Here is a 15622-nt window from a genome sequence, read left to right as displayed (position 1 = left end):
GAGGGGGGCGCATATGGTCATTCATAGACCAGGAGGGAGGACAGAGCCTCACACACACTAAGACCCTTGTAGGAGTGTCCCAAAAGCTCAGGAAGCACCCCCAAAACAGGCTAAGGCTGGGAAAATGAGCAAGCAGAGAAATAAGAGGAACACCATTGAGAAATATATTATCTGTGATCCCAAGAAGGATCAATATACTCAGTCTGAAGATGAGGAAGCACAAGCTCCTGCATCTAAAGACTCCAAGAAAAACAGAAATTGGGCTCAGGCTATGACAGAGCTCAAAAAAGACTTTGAAAATCAAATGAGGGCCTTAGAAGAAAAACTGGGAAAAGAAATGAGAGAGATGCAGGAAAAACATGAAAATGAAGTCAGCAGCCTAGTCAAAAATTCAAAAAAATGCTGAAGAAAATAGCATGCTAAAAAGCAGCTTAGGTCAAATGGATAAAACAGTTCAAAAAGTTATTGAGGAGAAGAATGCTTTAAAAAGCAGAATGGGCCAGATGGAAAAAGAGATAAGAAAGCTCTCTGAGGAAAACAAATCCTTCAGACAAAGAATAGAATTCAGGGAGATGGATGAAATTATGAGAAATCAGGACTCATTACTTCAAAACCAAAAAATGAAAAATTAGAAAATATGAAACATCTCATTGAAAAAACAACTGATATGGAAAACAGATTTAGGAAAGATAATTTAAAAATTATTGGAATACTTGAAAGTCATGATCAGGAAAAGAGCCTTGACATCATTTTCAAAGAATTACTATAGGAAAATTGCCCTGATATCCTAGAATCAGAGGGCAAAATAGAAATGGAGAGAATCTACCGATCTCACCAAGAAAGAGATCCCAAAAAAACCAACCTCTAGGAATATTATAGCCAAGTTCCAGAATTCCCAAGTCAAAGAGAAAATATTACAAGCAGCCAGAAGGACACAATTCAAATACCATGGAGCTGCAGTCAGGATCACACAGGACTTAGCAGCAGCTACATTAAAAGCTCATAGGGCTTGGAATATAACATACCAGAAGGCAAAAGAGCTTGGAATGCAACCGAGAATCAAATACCCAGCAAAAATGAACGTCTTCTTCCAGGGGAAAAAGATGGACTTTCAATGAACCAGGGGAATTTCAAATGTTCCTGTTGGAACGGCCAGAGCTGAACAGAAGGTCTGACCTTCAAATACAGGACTCAGGTGAAGCATAGAGATTGGAGGAGAAGGGGAAAATATGAGGGACTTAATGATGATGAACTGCATGTAATCCTGTACAGAAAAATGACACTGATAATACTCATATGAACCTTCTCAGTTAAAAGAGCAGGTAGAGGGAGCTTTTATAGTTGAAGCACAGGAGAAAGATGAATTTGAAGATAAAATATAGTGTAAAAATAGAGTCAATTGAAAAAAAGGGAAATGTAATGTGAGAAAGAAAAAGGAAAGGGGGAATATGCCAAGATATTTCATATAAGATTTTTCTTTATTACAATGAGCTATTGCAATGATATGGAAGGGGGGAAAACAAGGGGGAATGAGGGAATCTTTGCTCTCATCAGAGGTGGCTAGGAAAGGAAACAGCAAATATACTCAATGGAATATAGGCATCTGGAGTAAGAAGGAGAGGGGGACATGGGGAAGGGGGGGGGGGGGATGTTAATGATGGAGGAGAGGATGGACCATGGGGGGGAGAGTGGTCATATATAACACATTTTCTTTTTTACTTCTTCCAAGGGGTTGGGATTGGATGACCTGTCCAGGACCATAGGGCCAGGTGGATGCTGGGCCTAAGGGGTGGTATGGGGGCTCAGGGCCTCTTGGCCTCAGGACCAGGAATCTGTCTGCTGCACCACTCAGATACCCTACAGCAGAGTCAGAGTGAAAGGAGAGAGAAAATATAGTACATGGTAGTGCAGAAATACAAAAGGAGGGAGTTGCAATCAGCAATGGCAATGGTGGAAAAATATGGAAATAACTTTTGTGATGGACTGATCATAAAGAATGTGATCCACCCGAGTTGTTGGTGTTGGAACAAAGACTGAAACACATTTTTTATTATTATTATTTGGGGGGGGGGGGTGCAGGGCAAATGGGGCTGGGTGGCCTGCCTGGGGCTGCATAGCAGGGTGATCATTGGGTGTCTGAGGCCGGATTTGGACCCGGGTGCTCCTGGCTCAAAGGCCAGTGTTCTGTCCGCCACCCAGCCACCCCTACTATTATTACTATTTTATTTTATTTTATTTTGGGTCTTTTTTTTCTTTTTTTTGGTTTTTGCAGGGCAGTGGAGTTGGGGTGGCTTTCATGTCACAGAGCTGGGTGATTGTTGGGTGTATGGGGCCAGATATGGGCTTGGATGCTCCTGGCTCCATCCATTGTGCCACCTGGCCATACCCACAATTATTACTATTATTTTTTTTTAATTTTAATTCTTTTCTCTCCCCTTTATCGCTCAAATGAGTCTATATTTTTGGGGGGAGGGGGTATTTTGTTTACTCTTGAATGAGAATATTTTATTAATGTATTAAAAAAACTGTACAAAACGAGAATAAATATTAAATATAGAAATCAAGAAATGACATCAAAAGGGTGAACTAAAGAGACAAAGTTGAGGATAGAAAATAAATGTAGGTAAACCTTAAGCACTTCCATGTATTACCAACAAAACTAAGCCAGAAGAGACAAAAATAAAGTCCAGCTAAAATAACTTCAGAAGGGCAAAAGTGGTTGACTTATGTGAATTTAACTGTAAGACATTTAAAGAAAAACAGACCAAATAATTACAAAAATATTAATTACTCATGGGTAATTTTTAAAATACCAATACCACAAAAATTATTCAATATTATACAAAGCATCCTTAGAAAAGTTTAAAGGGTCGGAAAATGAAGAATGAAATGCATGAAAAGCTCAGAATCTCAAGGAAGTAACAAAAAAGTGGGAAGGAAAAATGGCCTAACAGACCCAACAGACTCCACTCTGCAACAAAGCAGTTATCGCCCAAACAGAGAGGTGCTGGAGAAATAGAGGCAGAGGAGTAGAGCAGATGAGGAATGGCCTAAGGAATCTCCTGGGGGGCAGTCCCCTTGCCTCGGCACTGCCATCAGCCTCAGGGAACAGACTCAGGGAACAGTGACAGGGAGTAGGAGCCAGGGGGTCCTCCCTCCATGAAAGCCTCCTTCCTTTTCCTGGGGATGCCCAGTCTAGGCAATGTGATCTCTCGGTTTGTTCCTAGGCAGGATGCTGCATGAGGCCACTGGGATTGCCCATTATTAAGTCTGCCCTTCTCAGACCTCTCCCATCACTAGGCCCATCATAGCCAGGAAGTGAAACTGGCTTCCGGGAGATCCCTGCTTATTGGGGGGACATGCACTTGTACCTCTTTCTTTGATCTGGCCTTCTCTGGAGCACTTCCAGGTCACTTACTCCTCTTAACAGATCCTCAAACTTCTTCAAAGGAGGAAGTCTGCCCAGGAGGTGATGATAGCTTACTGATAGTGATGTGAGGCTTGCAAAGAGCTTTACAAATGTCTCATTGGATATGCATAACCCTCATGGGGCCCTTATTATTACAGATCAGGAAACAGAGGCGGACAGAAATGAGGGGCTTGGTCAGACTTAAACAGCTAATCACTAAGCAAGTAATTCTATCTACAGTTTTCACTATTTCTACAATCGAAGTCATCAAAACACCTAATTTTGAGGCAACATCCTTATGAACTGACAGAAGGCTAATCCCTAATCCCTTAATCCTTCCCTCAGTATGCCCTCCCCCACTGGCCCCCCTGCCCAATAGCCAGAGCACACTGAGCTCTGCCCATACTTCACCCACAGCACTTGCTAGAGAACTGAGGAACAGAAGGAGTGAAGCAGAAGGCCAGGGGGACATCTCCCAAGTCCAGAGGAAAAAAGACTGGCATCTAGTTGAGGTCAGTTTAATCCAAAAGACACTGAGGCAGAGCCTGAGGCTGGCCCCAGAAAAAACTAACAACAAAAGAGGAATCAGAATATGGGAAATAAGGGAACATTTTTCATTTGAAAAGAAGACCTGTCTTCATTTCTCTCTGGATCTCTGATTTTCTCTACCATGCTCCCCGGTAGGTACCTTGTACCTTCTCACTCCGGGGTCCCAATGACCAAAGATATCAAAGGAAGAAAGTGCAGGTCCAAAGACTTTAAGGACAAGCAGCTAGAGCAAATGTATTAAGAACAGATGGGAAGATGACCTCCAGATCATCTACACGAGTCAAAGCATCCCTGAATAAATACTGCAAACCAAAAGAAAAACAATGAACCTCTATTAGGGCACAGGCCCCCATGGAGGCCCAAGAGAGCAGGGAACCTCAGTGGGATGCTCCCAAATGGCTCAAGAGATAAGTAAGTGTCAGAACACAGAACATATGATCTTCACAGGTGAAATAAGAGGTTGAAGAGAAAAACTTAAATCCAGAGTCTCGCTAAAGAAACCAAAGAGAATGGTGATTGGGAAGACAAAGACACCAAAGCAAAGGACAATCAAGCAGAAGGGAAGAAAAAATTCAGAAGTTTCAAAGAAAATATTCTCATAGCTCTGGCCTCCCTCCTTTCCTGGCCTGCTCCCCATAAGGCCTCCACCACCATTTCCTTCCTCCTGCACTGCAGGAGAGGCATCAAGTGGCCATCAGAGACCAGATCCTGCCCACTTGGGCAGCACTTCTAGACCAGGGGGCAGAGGCACCCAGGGGACCATGTCTAGTCCAAAGGACACCAGATGACTGGCACCATCCCGATTCTTCCCCAGGGAGGAGTCTCAACCTCGGTGCCTATGGGCAGGACCCTCAACTGTCCTTGAAGGAAAAAGTACATTTTCGGTCTTGACACCCAGGCTCTACCTCTCCTCTTGGGGCTCCTGAGGTCAGCCAAGCAATTTTCAAATCCATGGCACCCTGTTCCCGGGCTAAAGCTCTGGCTCTTCAGGAACATGAGAGGGAGGGGCAGGAAAAGGACAGCACAGATGCTTTTTTTTTTGGGGGGGGGGGTGGAGACATGCCATGGAAAGATGAGAAAGTCCAAGAGGAGGGAGGCCACTCTCACAGATCTGATTCCCCGAGAGAGGAAAGGGGGAAGGAGAAATCATGGAGGCCACGAGGTAGGGGATCAAATCGTGCACCTAAAACAGACATGGAGCAAGGACACCCAAAAGGAAGCTCCCAGATGTCTAGGGCACCACTCAATAGCCAGAGAGAATTCAACTCAGAAGCATATATTCCAAATCTACACCATCAAGAGGCCCTGAGGATAAAAGGAATGAGGGCAGAGCTGAAGAAGTCAGCCTGGGCAAGGGCATCCAAAAGGGCCCAACAGAGGAGAGGAGGAGCAGCTACTGCTGGGAGGAAACTCCTGGATGTCTGGGGACAGAGGCAACCAAGGCAGTGCACTGCAGAAAAGACATAGATGGTCCAAGACTCATCAAATTCTTGAATCCAAGATATGGACGAAGGAAATGTTAAGGATAACACCAAGTTGAAAACACAATGTTCCTCAGCAGAAAAATGGATCTTTGAGCAGAGGTCCTGGGGAATCCTCTCTGGAAGGAGAGGCTCCTCAGTGGGTCAGAGTGCTGAGGCTTAGCCAGACACCACCTCTTGGGAAAACGGTCAAAAAAGTCTCTAAGTGGAGGGCATGGCGTCTGGAGGCAGGACCAAAGACTTGGCTCGACAGCAATTCCACTACTCTTCTGTGATGTTATTGCTATTTGTCCTTCATTTGCAAAGAGAACCAATGTCACTTGACTGGCACATGAATCAGACTGAAGTCAGACAGAGCCTCTCTTTCTCTCCGCTCTGGTCATCAGAGTCCAGTGGCAGGCCGGCCAGAGTTAAGACACCTGGTGATGGTCCAGGATCCAGGGGATGACCTTGGTGCCTGTGATGTCTGACCAAGCTCTAAATGCCCCCATACCACTTGCTTCAGCCACCTTTCTGGCCTAGAACCTACCATTTTCACCTGCCCATTCTGCAGGAAGAAGTCTTCACAGGTATGGGGCAGACATCCCAATATGGGTTTCAGGTCGGTCATTATCCTCAATCACAAAAACAATTTTATCAGGAGATTCCGACGGCCCCTGCTACAGCTTCTTGAAGGCACAGGTGAGAGTCCCATGGCAAGTGGGCACTAAAGGAGGATAAGTAGCCCTGAACCCTGCCACCCCAGGTGCTCATCCTCGCTGAACACTTCAAACAGGGAAAGAAAAGACAATTGTGGTCCAATTGCAGAGTGGATGAGGGATTTGGAATAGTAAGGTGATGCTAGGTCACAGAGGGTCCTCAAATGTCAACAAGAAGAATCTGAACTCAACTAAAGAAGTAATAAAAATCCTCAAAGAAATTTCAGAAGGATAATGATAAGACCAATCCTTAGGAAAGAAATATTATGCTGACAGACACAAAGGATGGATTGGACCAGGGAGAATACAGAGGTGGAAATATCTTTTAGGGGGCTGTATACTAGGGAGGTGATAATGAGGGGCAAAATTGGGAGAGAGGAAGGAAGTGGATATAAGAGAAGGCAGGAGCAAAAAGGGGAGTCACTCAGTCCTCTGCTTCCCCCCACCCCCATTGCCTTCTCCAACCCATGGACATTCACCAGAATCAAACCACCAAAGACCTTGTTTTCCTGGAAACTCTTCTCTCTAGGGACTTTGATGTGCTGCTAGCTCTCTGTCTTCATCCAACCTGTCTCTATAGGGCTCTTCCTGAGGTTTTCTTTTCTTCTCCTCCTATACTGCTTTTCATGGGGATCTCATCAGCTCCCTTAGATTCAACATCCTGCTCTGGCTAATGATTCTCCAATCTGCTCCAGCCTCTCTGCTGCCCTCCCATCTCACATCTCCAACTGGATTGGAGACATCTCAAAGTGGACGTCATAAGATGTCTTACACTTTATATGTTCAAAATTATTCCTTTTCCCACTACACCCTTCTCCCTCTCCTGTCTTCCCTATTACTTACTGGAAAGAGTACCACCATGCTCCTAGGTCCACCTTCAGTGGACTCTTCACTTTCTCACACACACCCCTCCCCATATTCAATATGGTGAGAAGGTCTGTCATTTTTTACCTTTGCAGAAACACTCTAATACACATCTCCTTGAACATTGCCACCAGGCTTTCATAAAAAAATCATTAGTCTCAAAAATGAAAAGGATGAATGTACAACCAAAGTAGATGAATATAAAGAAATAATTAAGAACTATCTTGGGGCAGCTAGGTGGTGCAGTGGATAGAGCACCTGCCCTGGAGTCAGGAAGACCTGAGTTCAAATCCAGACTCAGACGCTTAATAAGTACCTAGCTGTGTGGCCTTGGGCAAGCTACTTAACCCCACAGTCTTGCAAAACTAAAAAAACACAAAACAAAACAAAACAAAAACTATCTTGCTCAATTATATGCCAATAAAATAGGAAGTGGATAAATATTTATAAAAATATCAACTGTCCAAATTAACAGAGTTAAGGAAGTAGAGACCTAAACAACCCAAGCAAATGTGCTATAAGGAATAATGGGAGATGGTTTCAAAATGAGGAAAATAATGCCTATAAGATCTAAGGAGAGGGAAAAAGATAGAGAGGATCACAGGAGGTAAAATTATATACAATTAAAAAGATTTGTAAAAAACCAATGCAGCAGCAATTAGAAGAAAAACTGGAAACTTTTTTTGATAAAGTCTAATTTCTCTAATGAATTGAGGATTGAGTCAAATATATGAAAATAAAGACCATTCCTTAATTGATTAATGGTCAAGAAATATGAAGAAGCAGGTTTCAGAGGAAGAAATCAAGCTATCAAAGGTCACAAAAAAATGCTCTGACACTAAAAATCAGATTGGCTATGATGACAAAAGGAAAATGACAAATGCAGGAAAATAGGTACACCATGGGGCGGCTAGGTGGCACAGTGGATAGAGCTCCAGCCCTGGAGTCATGAGTACCTGAGTTCAAATCCAGCCGCAGTCACTTAATAATTACCTAGCTGTGTGGCCTTGGGCAAGCCACTTAACCCCACTGCCTAACAAAAACTAGAAAAAAAAAAAAATAGGGACACTAATGATTATTGGTAGAGTTGAGAATGAATTCATCTCCTCTGGAGAGCAATTTCAGAAGTAGGTCCAGCAATCCCACTGCCACCTCTACACCCCAAAAGAGCAATAATAAAGGAAAATTTAGAGCAGCTCCTTCTATGGCAGTGAGGTATTGGTGCCATGAAGGGATGCCTATCAACTGAGGCATGGCTGAACCAGTTCTAATAGAGCAGCTATAAGGAATGAGGATGATTTCAAAAAAGGGTGGCAACTTATAAGAACTGAGGCAAAGTGAAGTGAGTAGAAGAGAACACTGTTCACAGGACCAGCAATAGTCTAATGATGCTCAACTGTCAAAGATTCAGTGATTTTCAGAAATACAGTGATTCAAAACAATTCTAAAGGATCCATGATGAAAAATGGTGTCCACCCCCAAAGAGAACTGATGGCTTTACAGTGCAGACTGAAGCATATTTTCCCCTTTTTCTTGTATTTTTTTCTTTTCCTAGATCAAGGAAAAAATGGTTTGTATGAATCCATAAATACAAAGGAGTGAGTTGTAAGAGAATTTAAGATTCAAAACAAATCATTAATTTTTTTTGGGGGGGGGGTAGTGAGAAAAGTCGGATCATATCACCTCCCTCTTCCCTTCAATATCAAGGACAAAATGCTCTACTTGGTGCCCCAAGTCCTTCCTACCTTCCTGGCCTTCTTCCCTGGCTCAGTCTTTCTCTGCTCCTCATGTGACCAACCTGTCCACCAAGGCTCCATCACCCCTGTCTTCCCTCATACTGGACTACACCAGTGGCTCTTGGGGGGTCTGCCTGCTTCTAGCTCTCCCTGCCCAGTCTCCATCGATCCATTAACCTAACTATGGCACTTCCATGCTCCCTCCACCTTCCCAAATCTTCTTTTTCCAGTCTTTTCTGGCCTCATATTCTGTGATTTCGCGAACCCGTGCTATTCCTCATAAAAGCCTCCACTTCCTGTCTCAGAACAAATCCCTGCTCCCGTACAAGTCAGGGCCTTCCTCAGGAGGCTTTCTCCAATTCATCCAGCAGACACCTTACTCCCCCCCCCCCCCCTTTAGATGGGAAGAGCATGGAGAGCACAGAGGAAATGTCTAATCCCCAATATGCAAGGTGGATAATGTCTCAACCATTTTCAAACACATATGGTGACCCCCAGTCACCTCATGGACAAAATTCCTCCACTGGGCTTTCAAATGCTGTGCAGATGGGCTCCAGCCTTCCCCCGACCTCCACCAAGCCCCTTCCCTGGGCACAATGCACAGGACTTGTGGTTGCTCCCCAAGCATGGGGGAGGTCTTCCTCAGTGAGTGCTCATGAGGTGGGCCAGGGGAGCGAGCAGGCCCTGAAATGGCAGGTCTCGCCATGCCCTCACCTCCCTTCCCTCAACTTTATCCTCAATGACCTGGAAGCTCCTGCCCTGAAGCAGCACGCCAGAGGCAGGGCCCCACATCACGAGGGCCAGGAAGAGGCTCCATGACTTCACCGGGGGGGGGGGGGGGGGGGGGAAGCCAAGGGACCTGCCACACATGTACAGCTGAGGCACCTACCGACTTGTCAAGTATCATTGGGTCAACATCTGCCAAGCTGGCACCAACTTTGACACGTTCTCGAAGAATACCACTGGCTAAATCTTCTGCTCTGAAGTTCATTGGCAAACACCTGCAGGAAAGAAAAGGCCAGGTGAACCACAGCAGGCAAGCCCACTCCCCAGAGCTAAGAGGCTCGACACTGGGTCATTTCTGGCCAAGCAGAGAGAGTGAACCCTCACATGTTCCCCTAACACTGGAAAGGAAGGAGGCCCAGGCTGCTTTCTGAAAAGCAGAATGCTTATCCTCTGCTAAAAGACCAATCATAAAATGAAAAAGTAGTCCAGAATGGGTCAGAAAAGAACCCCGGTCTATCACCACAAAGACCTTGGAAGTCCAATCTGAGAGAGTTCAGTCTTTAAAAAGAAATCCTTGCTGAGCAGGGCTTTGTGCCCCTCATAATTCAGCCCCCCAAACCCCTCTTTACTTTTCTCCCCCACCCACTCATTATCTGCCCCTCCTCCACATGCTCTACCATGTGTCTCCCATGTCACTGCCCCCCCCAATTCTCCTTCCATCCAAGTCTCTGAGTCAGGCTCCCCCTACCCCCAAGGCAGTCTGAAGACTCCTGGAGTGACAGAAGTAAACCAGAATGGCTTCAAGACTGGTACTCAGCCCTGGGCATCTCCAGGCATCCTTATTCAGAGTCTCAGTTCTGGTACAGACTCCAAACTGCTCAGTAGAGTAGGTAAAAATCCACTCTCTAGAACAATAGCACCCAATTCATTTTGTACCCAAAAATCTCTCAAGGGGTAAACAAAAGTGAAGAAGAGCATCTGCTGAGAGCTGATGCTGGAGTGTAGGGATCCCCAGGGGGCTCTTGTGATTCCCCTTTTACAGATGAGGAACTGAGGCTCACCCTGACTAGGTGACCTGCCAGGGATGCCCAGTTAGAAACGTCCAGGGGCCTGCACTCCTCCACCTGCCTGCCCTCCCCAAGAGCTCCTGAACCCTCAGGTCCAGCAAGACACTGCCTGAAGAACTGGGGAGTTCCCAGGTCTCTGGCAATTCTTTTAATCAAATCAAAAATCAGCAAGCAAGGAGCAGCTGAGTGGCACAGTAGATAAGAGCTCCAGCCCTGGAGTCAGGAGGACCTGAGTTCAAATTCAGCCTCACTCTTAATAGTTGTGTGATCCTGGACCAGTCACTTAAGTCCGATTGCCTCCCTCCCACCCAAAAAACAATTTTAAAACCCCAGCAGGCAGGGAACTCAGGAGAAGGAGAACAAGGGAGCCCAGCCCCCAGGACACAGTGGTTCTGAGCCACTGGCCAAGAAGTGACCCACCTATTCCTGGCACGGGCCATGCTCTTTGACTTCCTTCTCTCGAAGCGCTCCTCGTCAGACGAGGTGGTGTCACTGCTGTGAATGGCATGCTTCTTTCTCCTGTTCAAAGGAGCAAAGTCTCATCAGAACTATGCTTAGCAGCACCAGTCTGCTGGGCTGCCACTGCAGGATGAGCCCAACCACTTCCCCCCAAACAACAGGAAAGGCCGACTCAGGGCCCAGACAACGGCAGGGTGTCTCCAGGAGCTGCTGAGACCCCAAGGGTGAAGGGGAGGAGGCCCAGGACCACACTGGAGAGTGTCAACGTGGGGAGGCCTGTTTGAGGCCATAGACAGAGCCATGGAAGCCAGTAGTGAGGTCAAAGAGAGGAGAGTTGGCTTCTCACAGACAAAAAGAGAGATGGGGATGAGCCCGGGGAGAGGCCTTCGTCAGCACCATCTTGGGAGGGGAAGGGAGGAAAAGGGAAGAGAATTGCATCTCCTGGACAGGCCCACCTTCAGGGAGGCACTCCACCATCCCCCCACAGCACGGACCACTGGAGGTCCTCGCTGTCCTTCACAACAAGGAAGGCTCCACCAAGACAAAGGGCCCAAGTGCTGAGCCTCAAGGGCTCCCCACAATGACAGACTCAGAGAGCGCCGAGAGCAGGAGCCTGTGGCCAACCCCACCCAACACTTGCACTGAGACCCTGGGAAACCCCCTCAGTAGGCCGGGCTGGTTCTCAGTTTTCCCAGGGGACTTGAGAGCTCCCCAGATGATCCAGATTCTTTTTTTAGGTTTTTGCAAGGCAAACGGGGTTAAGTGGCTTGCCCAAGGCCACATAGCTAGGTAATTATTAAGTGTCTGAGACCAGATTTGAACCCAAGTAATCCTGACTCCAGGGCCAGTGCTTTATCCACTATGCCACCTAGCCGCCCCAATGATCCAGATTCTTTAGGCTCATGCACAAGGTTCAAGTACAAGTCCATCACAAAGAAGTCGAGAGAGCAGCCAGGGACCCTCCTCAGCTCCACACTTCCCTTTGCAGAGGTGGGGGTACAACACACACAATGTGGATTGATTTTTCTCCTTCTTCTTGTTCTTTTGAGAGGAAGGAGCCCTCCATCCAGCCAGACCTCCACAGCTTTACCAGAGTGGGGTCTTCCTCTCTGCACGTCTCCTGCCCGTCAACAGGCAGTGACACTTCTGGTCAAGAACCAAGACATGCTTCATCAAGGGCCAGCCACGAGGAGAAACAGAGGAACTGCCCTGCACAATGGCTGACCTAGAAAGGACAGGACGGCCAGGTGAGCCTCATAGAAACAGAGGGGGTAGGGAGGACCGAAGCCCCACTGGTGCCCTTTGTCTCCCAGGCTGGCCTCCTAGAGCAGAGCATAAGGTCCTTGAGGACAGGGGTTACTTCCCCTCCTTGTCTCCTCAGCAACCAATGGAGTGCTAGGCAAACACTAAACACTTCATAAATGCTTGTTCCAGAATTAGGTAGCGGCAAGGGTGTGGCCAGCCAAGATGAGAACCTCCTGGAACAGAGGTTCAGAGGTGGGCAGTGCCACCTGGCCCAGCACTGTCCCAGGGGAAAGAGGGCAGTGGACCACACTGATGAAGAAGCAATGTTATAATTCATCAAAGCACTGGGTACAAGGGAGTGGAGAACAGAGTCAGAAAGGCAGAGAGAAATTTGGGCTCGACCCAAGGAAAGACTGAAGTAATCCCCACTGCCTACAAAGAGCTGAAGGGTTCTGATTGCTGGCAGGGACATCAGGAACAGCCGCCGCTGCTGCCACCATTGCCTGCAGATCAGCAGCAGGAGCCCCAGGATGGGTCCGTACGTCCACACAGGAGCACAAATCAGGAGCCCATCAAGTGAGTGACAGAAATCCCTTGGAGAGAAGCATCCAGCAATGCCAAGGAGAAAGCCATCTGTACAGGGTCCACATTGGGCACACCCTGTCCCAAGAATCACAAGCAACTGCTCCACAATCATCAAAGCTTCCAAGACCACCTCAGGGGCCACTAGGAAAAAATGCCCGCCCCAATCAGACCGACAGACCAACAAGCTCTCCAAGAAGGCCTCACATCAAGGAATACAGGGAAGGGGTCTCCAAGATGGCTGGCTTTCCCTGCAGGGGACCTGGCAAGGTGAAGGAGCATCCTCAAGGAGCGTCCCTCCCCAAGCCACCACAGAGCGACCACTCGCCTGGCAACAGGGAAGATGGGTGGTGTGACCTTCCTGGCCACTGAGACAGCCAGGAATGGGAGGTCCTGGGTCCTGCCCAGCCCCCTCTTCTCACCTGATATGGCTTCTTCTGGCAGGAGATCTGTGGATGTCAAACAGGGCGTTCTCCCTCTTCTTCTGATGCACTGGAACTAAGAGGGAAAGCACAGGATGCAGACAAGGTGACTGACAAGTCCCCCTTCCCAAACTCCAGGACCTGACTTGAGGAGACCCCAGAGGGGAAGAAGCCCCTCTCCAAATGCTTCTCTAACGCCAGGGCTGAGGGGATCAGCTCAGTGAAACAAGAGGCTCTGAAAATCAGGGAGAGAAGGCTGAAAGGAGAAGCATCAGACTAGAGAAAAAGCAACCCAGGACAGAGGGGAGGATGGGAAGAACAGCCCATGCCCTGGAGGAGGGGGTATTCTGCCCACCCAGAATGGCCAAGGTGACTCTGGGAGAGCTCATTAAAAGGGAAGGGGGCGGACCTGGGGACCCCCAGACAGGGAGCTGGCTGAGGAAATGCCTTCTAGGTGGAGCATACCCTAGCATCCCCACTTCTCCCCAGGACCCAGAAGACAAGAGAAGCTCGAGGGGACCCCCACCACCACCACTCTAAGGGGTCTGCCTGGCCATAGGTAGGCATGTCAGTGAGGTAACAATCCTGCTTGGCATCTGCAGGGATGTGGGCCAGGCCACACAAAGTTCTCTGCTCCAAATCATAGACCCCAGACCAACCTGGCAGATCTTGTTGAGGGCACCCCATGTGGTGGCTGCCCCCACCTTGGGGAAGCTCTAGGTTCTTGGAAGTCTACTTCATACCTTCCTCTTGGCAGTCCCCCCAGCCCTGGAACAACCTTGTAGGACTTATCAGCACCCTCCCTCCAGGGACCCCTTGAGATCCTGACCATACTCACCTATGGGTGGGGCCTGGTATCTCTCCACAGTCTTCCTCTGCCTCAGGTTATAAGGGCGGTCATTCTCCTCGCCTTCAGCCTCCTCCACTTCAATGTCACCATCCTCCTCTTGAGATTCTAAACACAAGACAAAAGCTCAAGTCCACTAATCCCTAGTGAGCACTGAGACACTACCATCCCTCAGGATCGACAGGTATCCCCCCAGGGCCAGTCACAGAGCCCTGAAAGCCAAGCACAAACGGTCCTGTGGCACTCGTCGCCTTGTTTCCCTGAGGATCAGCTAACCCTTCGGTAGTACACTTCACACAGTTCCTCAGCTGATCCTCACCAGAGCCTTGGGTCGGAGGCAGGACTCATACCCCCATCTCACAGGAGAGGAAGGAACTCTCCCAGGGTTGCCCCATTCTACGGGCCTGGGGCAGGAGGAGCACTCAGAGCCTTCCCTCTCTCTTACAATCATGACAAGTCTCTCCACAATCCCAGCTGCATGAGGCCTGGCATGGTCTGGCTGCCAGAGCCCAGCACCCAGCCTGTATTTTTAAATGTAACACAAGTCTCCACTGCCAAAGTCCATTTCTATGCTTACTGCCTGGGCCACTGGTGACTAGCAGATAACCTGAAAACAGGGGTACCCTCATCTGGCAAGAGCATCCCCTTGAACCCCAAGAGGGCCTGGTGGGCCTGAGGCAACCAAATGCATCTGCCTGGAGCAAAGCGGCTCACTTTCTTCCCAAATTGGTAAAAACATCCCATGGGACCAGCTATTGGGAAAAGAGGTTTCCGACCCAAAAGCCCTTGCAGGAGGAAGCTATGGGCAGCCCCTGGACAAGGTCCTCACGTCAGGGGGCACTGCTGTCACCTGGTTGAGAGGGGACCATGCCAAGCCCAGCACCCTGGATACCCCCACAACTCCCTGAGACAAGTCTGGAATCTCTGTGAGCCAGAAAATGAGAGCCACTGCCTGGTCCTGGCCCAAAGGAGGGAGGGTCTAATCTCCAAGGACACTCGGTCTCCCATCAGTCCAGAAAAAAGCCCTCCCCCCACTCCCTTGGGCCAAGGGCACCCAGCCCACACAGCTCAGGGGCCTGACCAACCTTCTTCTTCCCCTTCAGTAGACACCTCATGATGGTTCTGTATGCCGTAGCTGTTTCTTCTCAGGGATTTCCTTCGCCTCTTGACACGTGAATACATGTCCATGTTTTCCTTTAATTAAAAAACAAATAAATAAACAAAGAGCTAGAGGAACAGGTTTTAAATTATAAAGGGGCAGAAGTAATCCAGGAGTATCCTGAATGGCATGCCTTACACCTCAAGGGCACAGTCAGTGGGCAGCTTAGTCCACCATATTGGGGAGGCAGAGTGGTACAGCAGGTAGGACCCTAGACTTGGAGACTAGCAGATGTGCGCTCAGTCTGCCTCAGATACACTCTGTGTGTGTGTGTGTGAATATGTGTGTATGGATGGATGTGTACGTGCACATGTGCGTAACCCTCACGAAAGCATCCACTCTCCTCTGCTGATAGGGCCTGGGGCAGAGGAAGGCTGG

At 48.1% G+C, this 15622-nt stretch overlaps 1 protein-coding gene across 2 annotated transcripts in view; it reads right to left on the bottom strand.

Moving 5' to 3' along the window:
• Positions 1-15622, bottom strand: part of ATAD2B (ATPase family AAA domain containing 2B) — a 93466-nt gene that overhangs the window by 51955 nt on the left and 25889 nt on the right. For both annotated transcript variants that reach the window (XM_074194765.1, XM_074194773.1), the window contains exons 6-10: positions 15171-15279; positions 14077-14193; positions 13239-13314; positions 10951-11049; positions 9627-9738 (exon numbers count right to left, since the gene is read on the bottom strand). In XM_074194765.1, the coding sequence (XP_074050866.1) occupies positions 9627-9738; positions 10951-11049; positions 13239-13314; positions 14077-14193; positions 15171-15279 (513 nt within the window). The remainder of the gene's footprint in view (positions 1-9626; positions 9739-10950; positions 11050-13238; positions 13315-14076; positions 14194-15170; positions 15280-15622) is intronic.

The sequence above is a fragment of the Macrotis lagotis genome, chromosome 1 (genome assembly GCF_037893015.1).
Source record: "Macrotis lagotis isolate mMagLag1 chromosome 1, bilby.v1.9.chrom.fasta, whole genome shotgun sequence".
Taxonomy (NCBI): Eukaryota; Metazoa; Chordata; class Mammalia; order Peramelemorphia; family Peramelidae; genus Macrotis; species Macrotis lagotis.
Note: the sequence above shows the minus strand (reverse complement) of the source record. Positions and strands in the feature narration are given on the sequence as shown.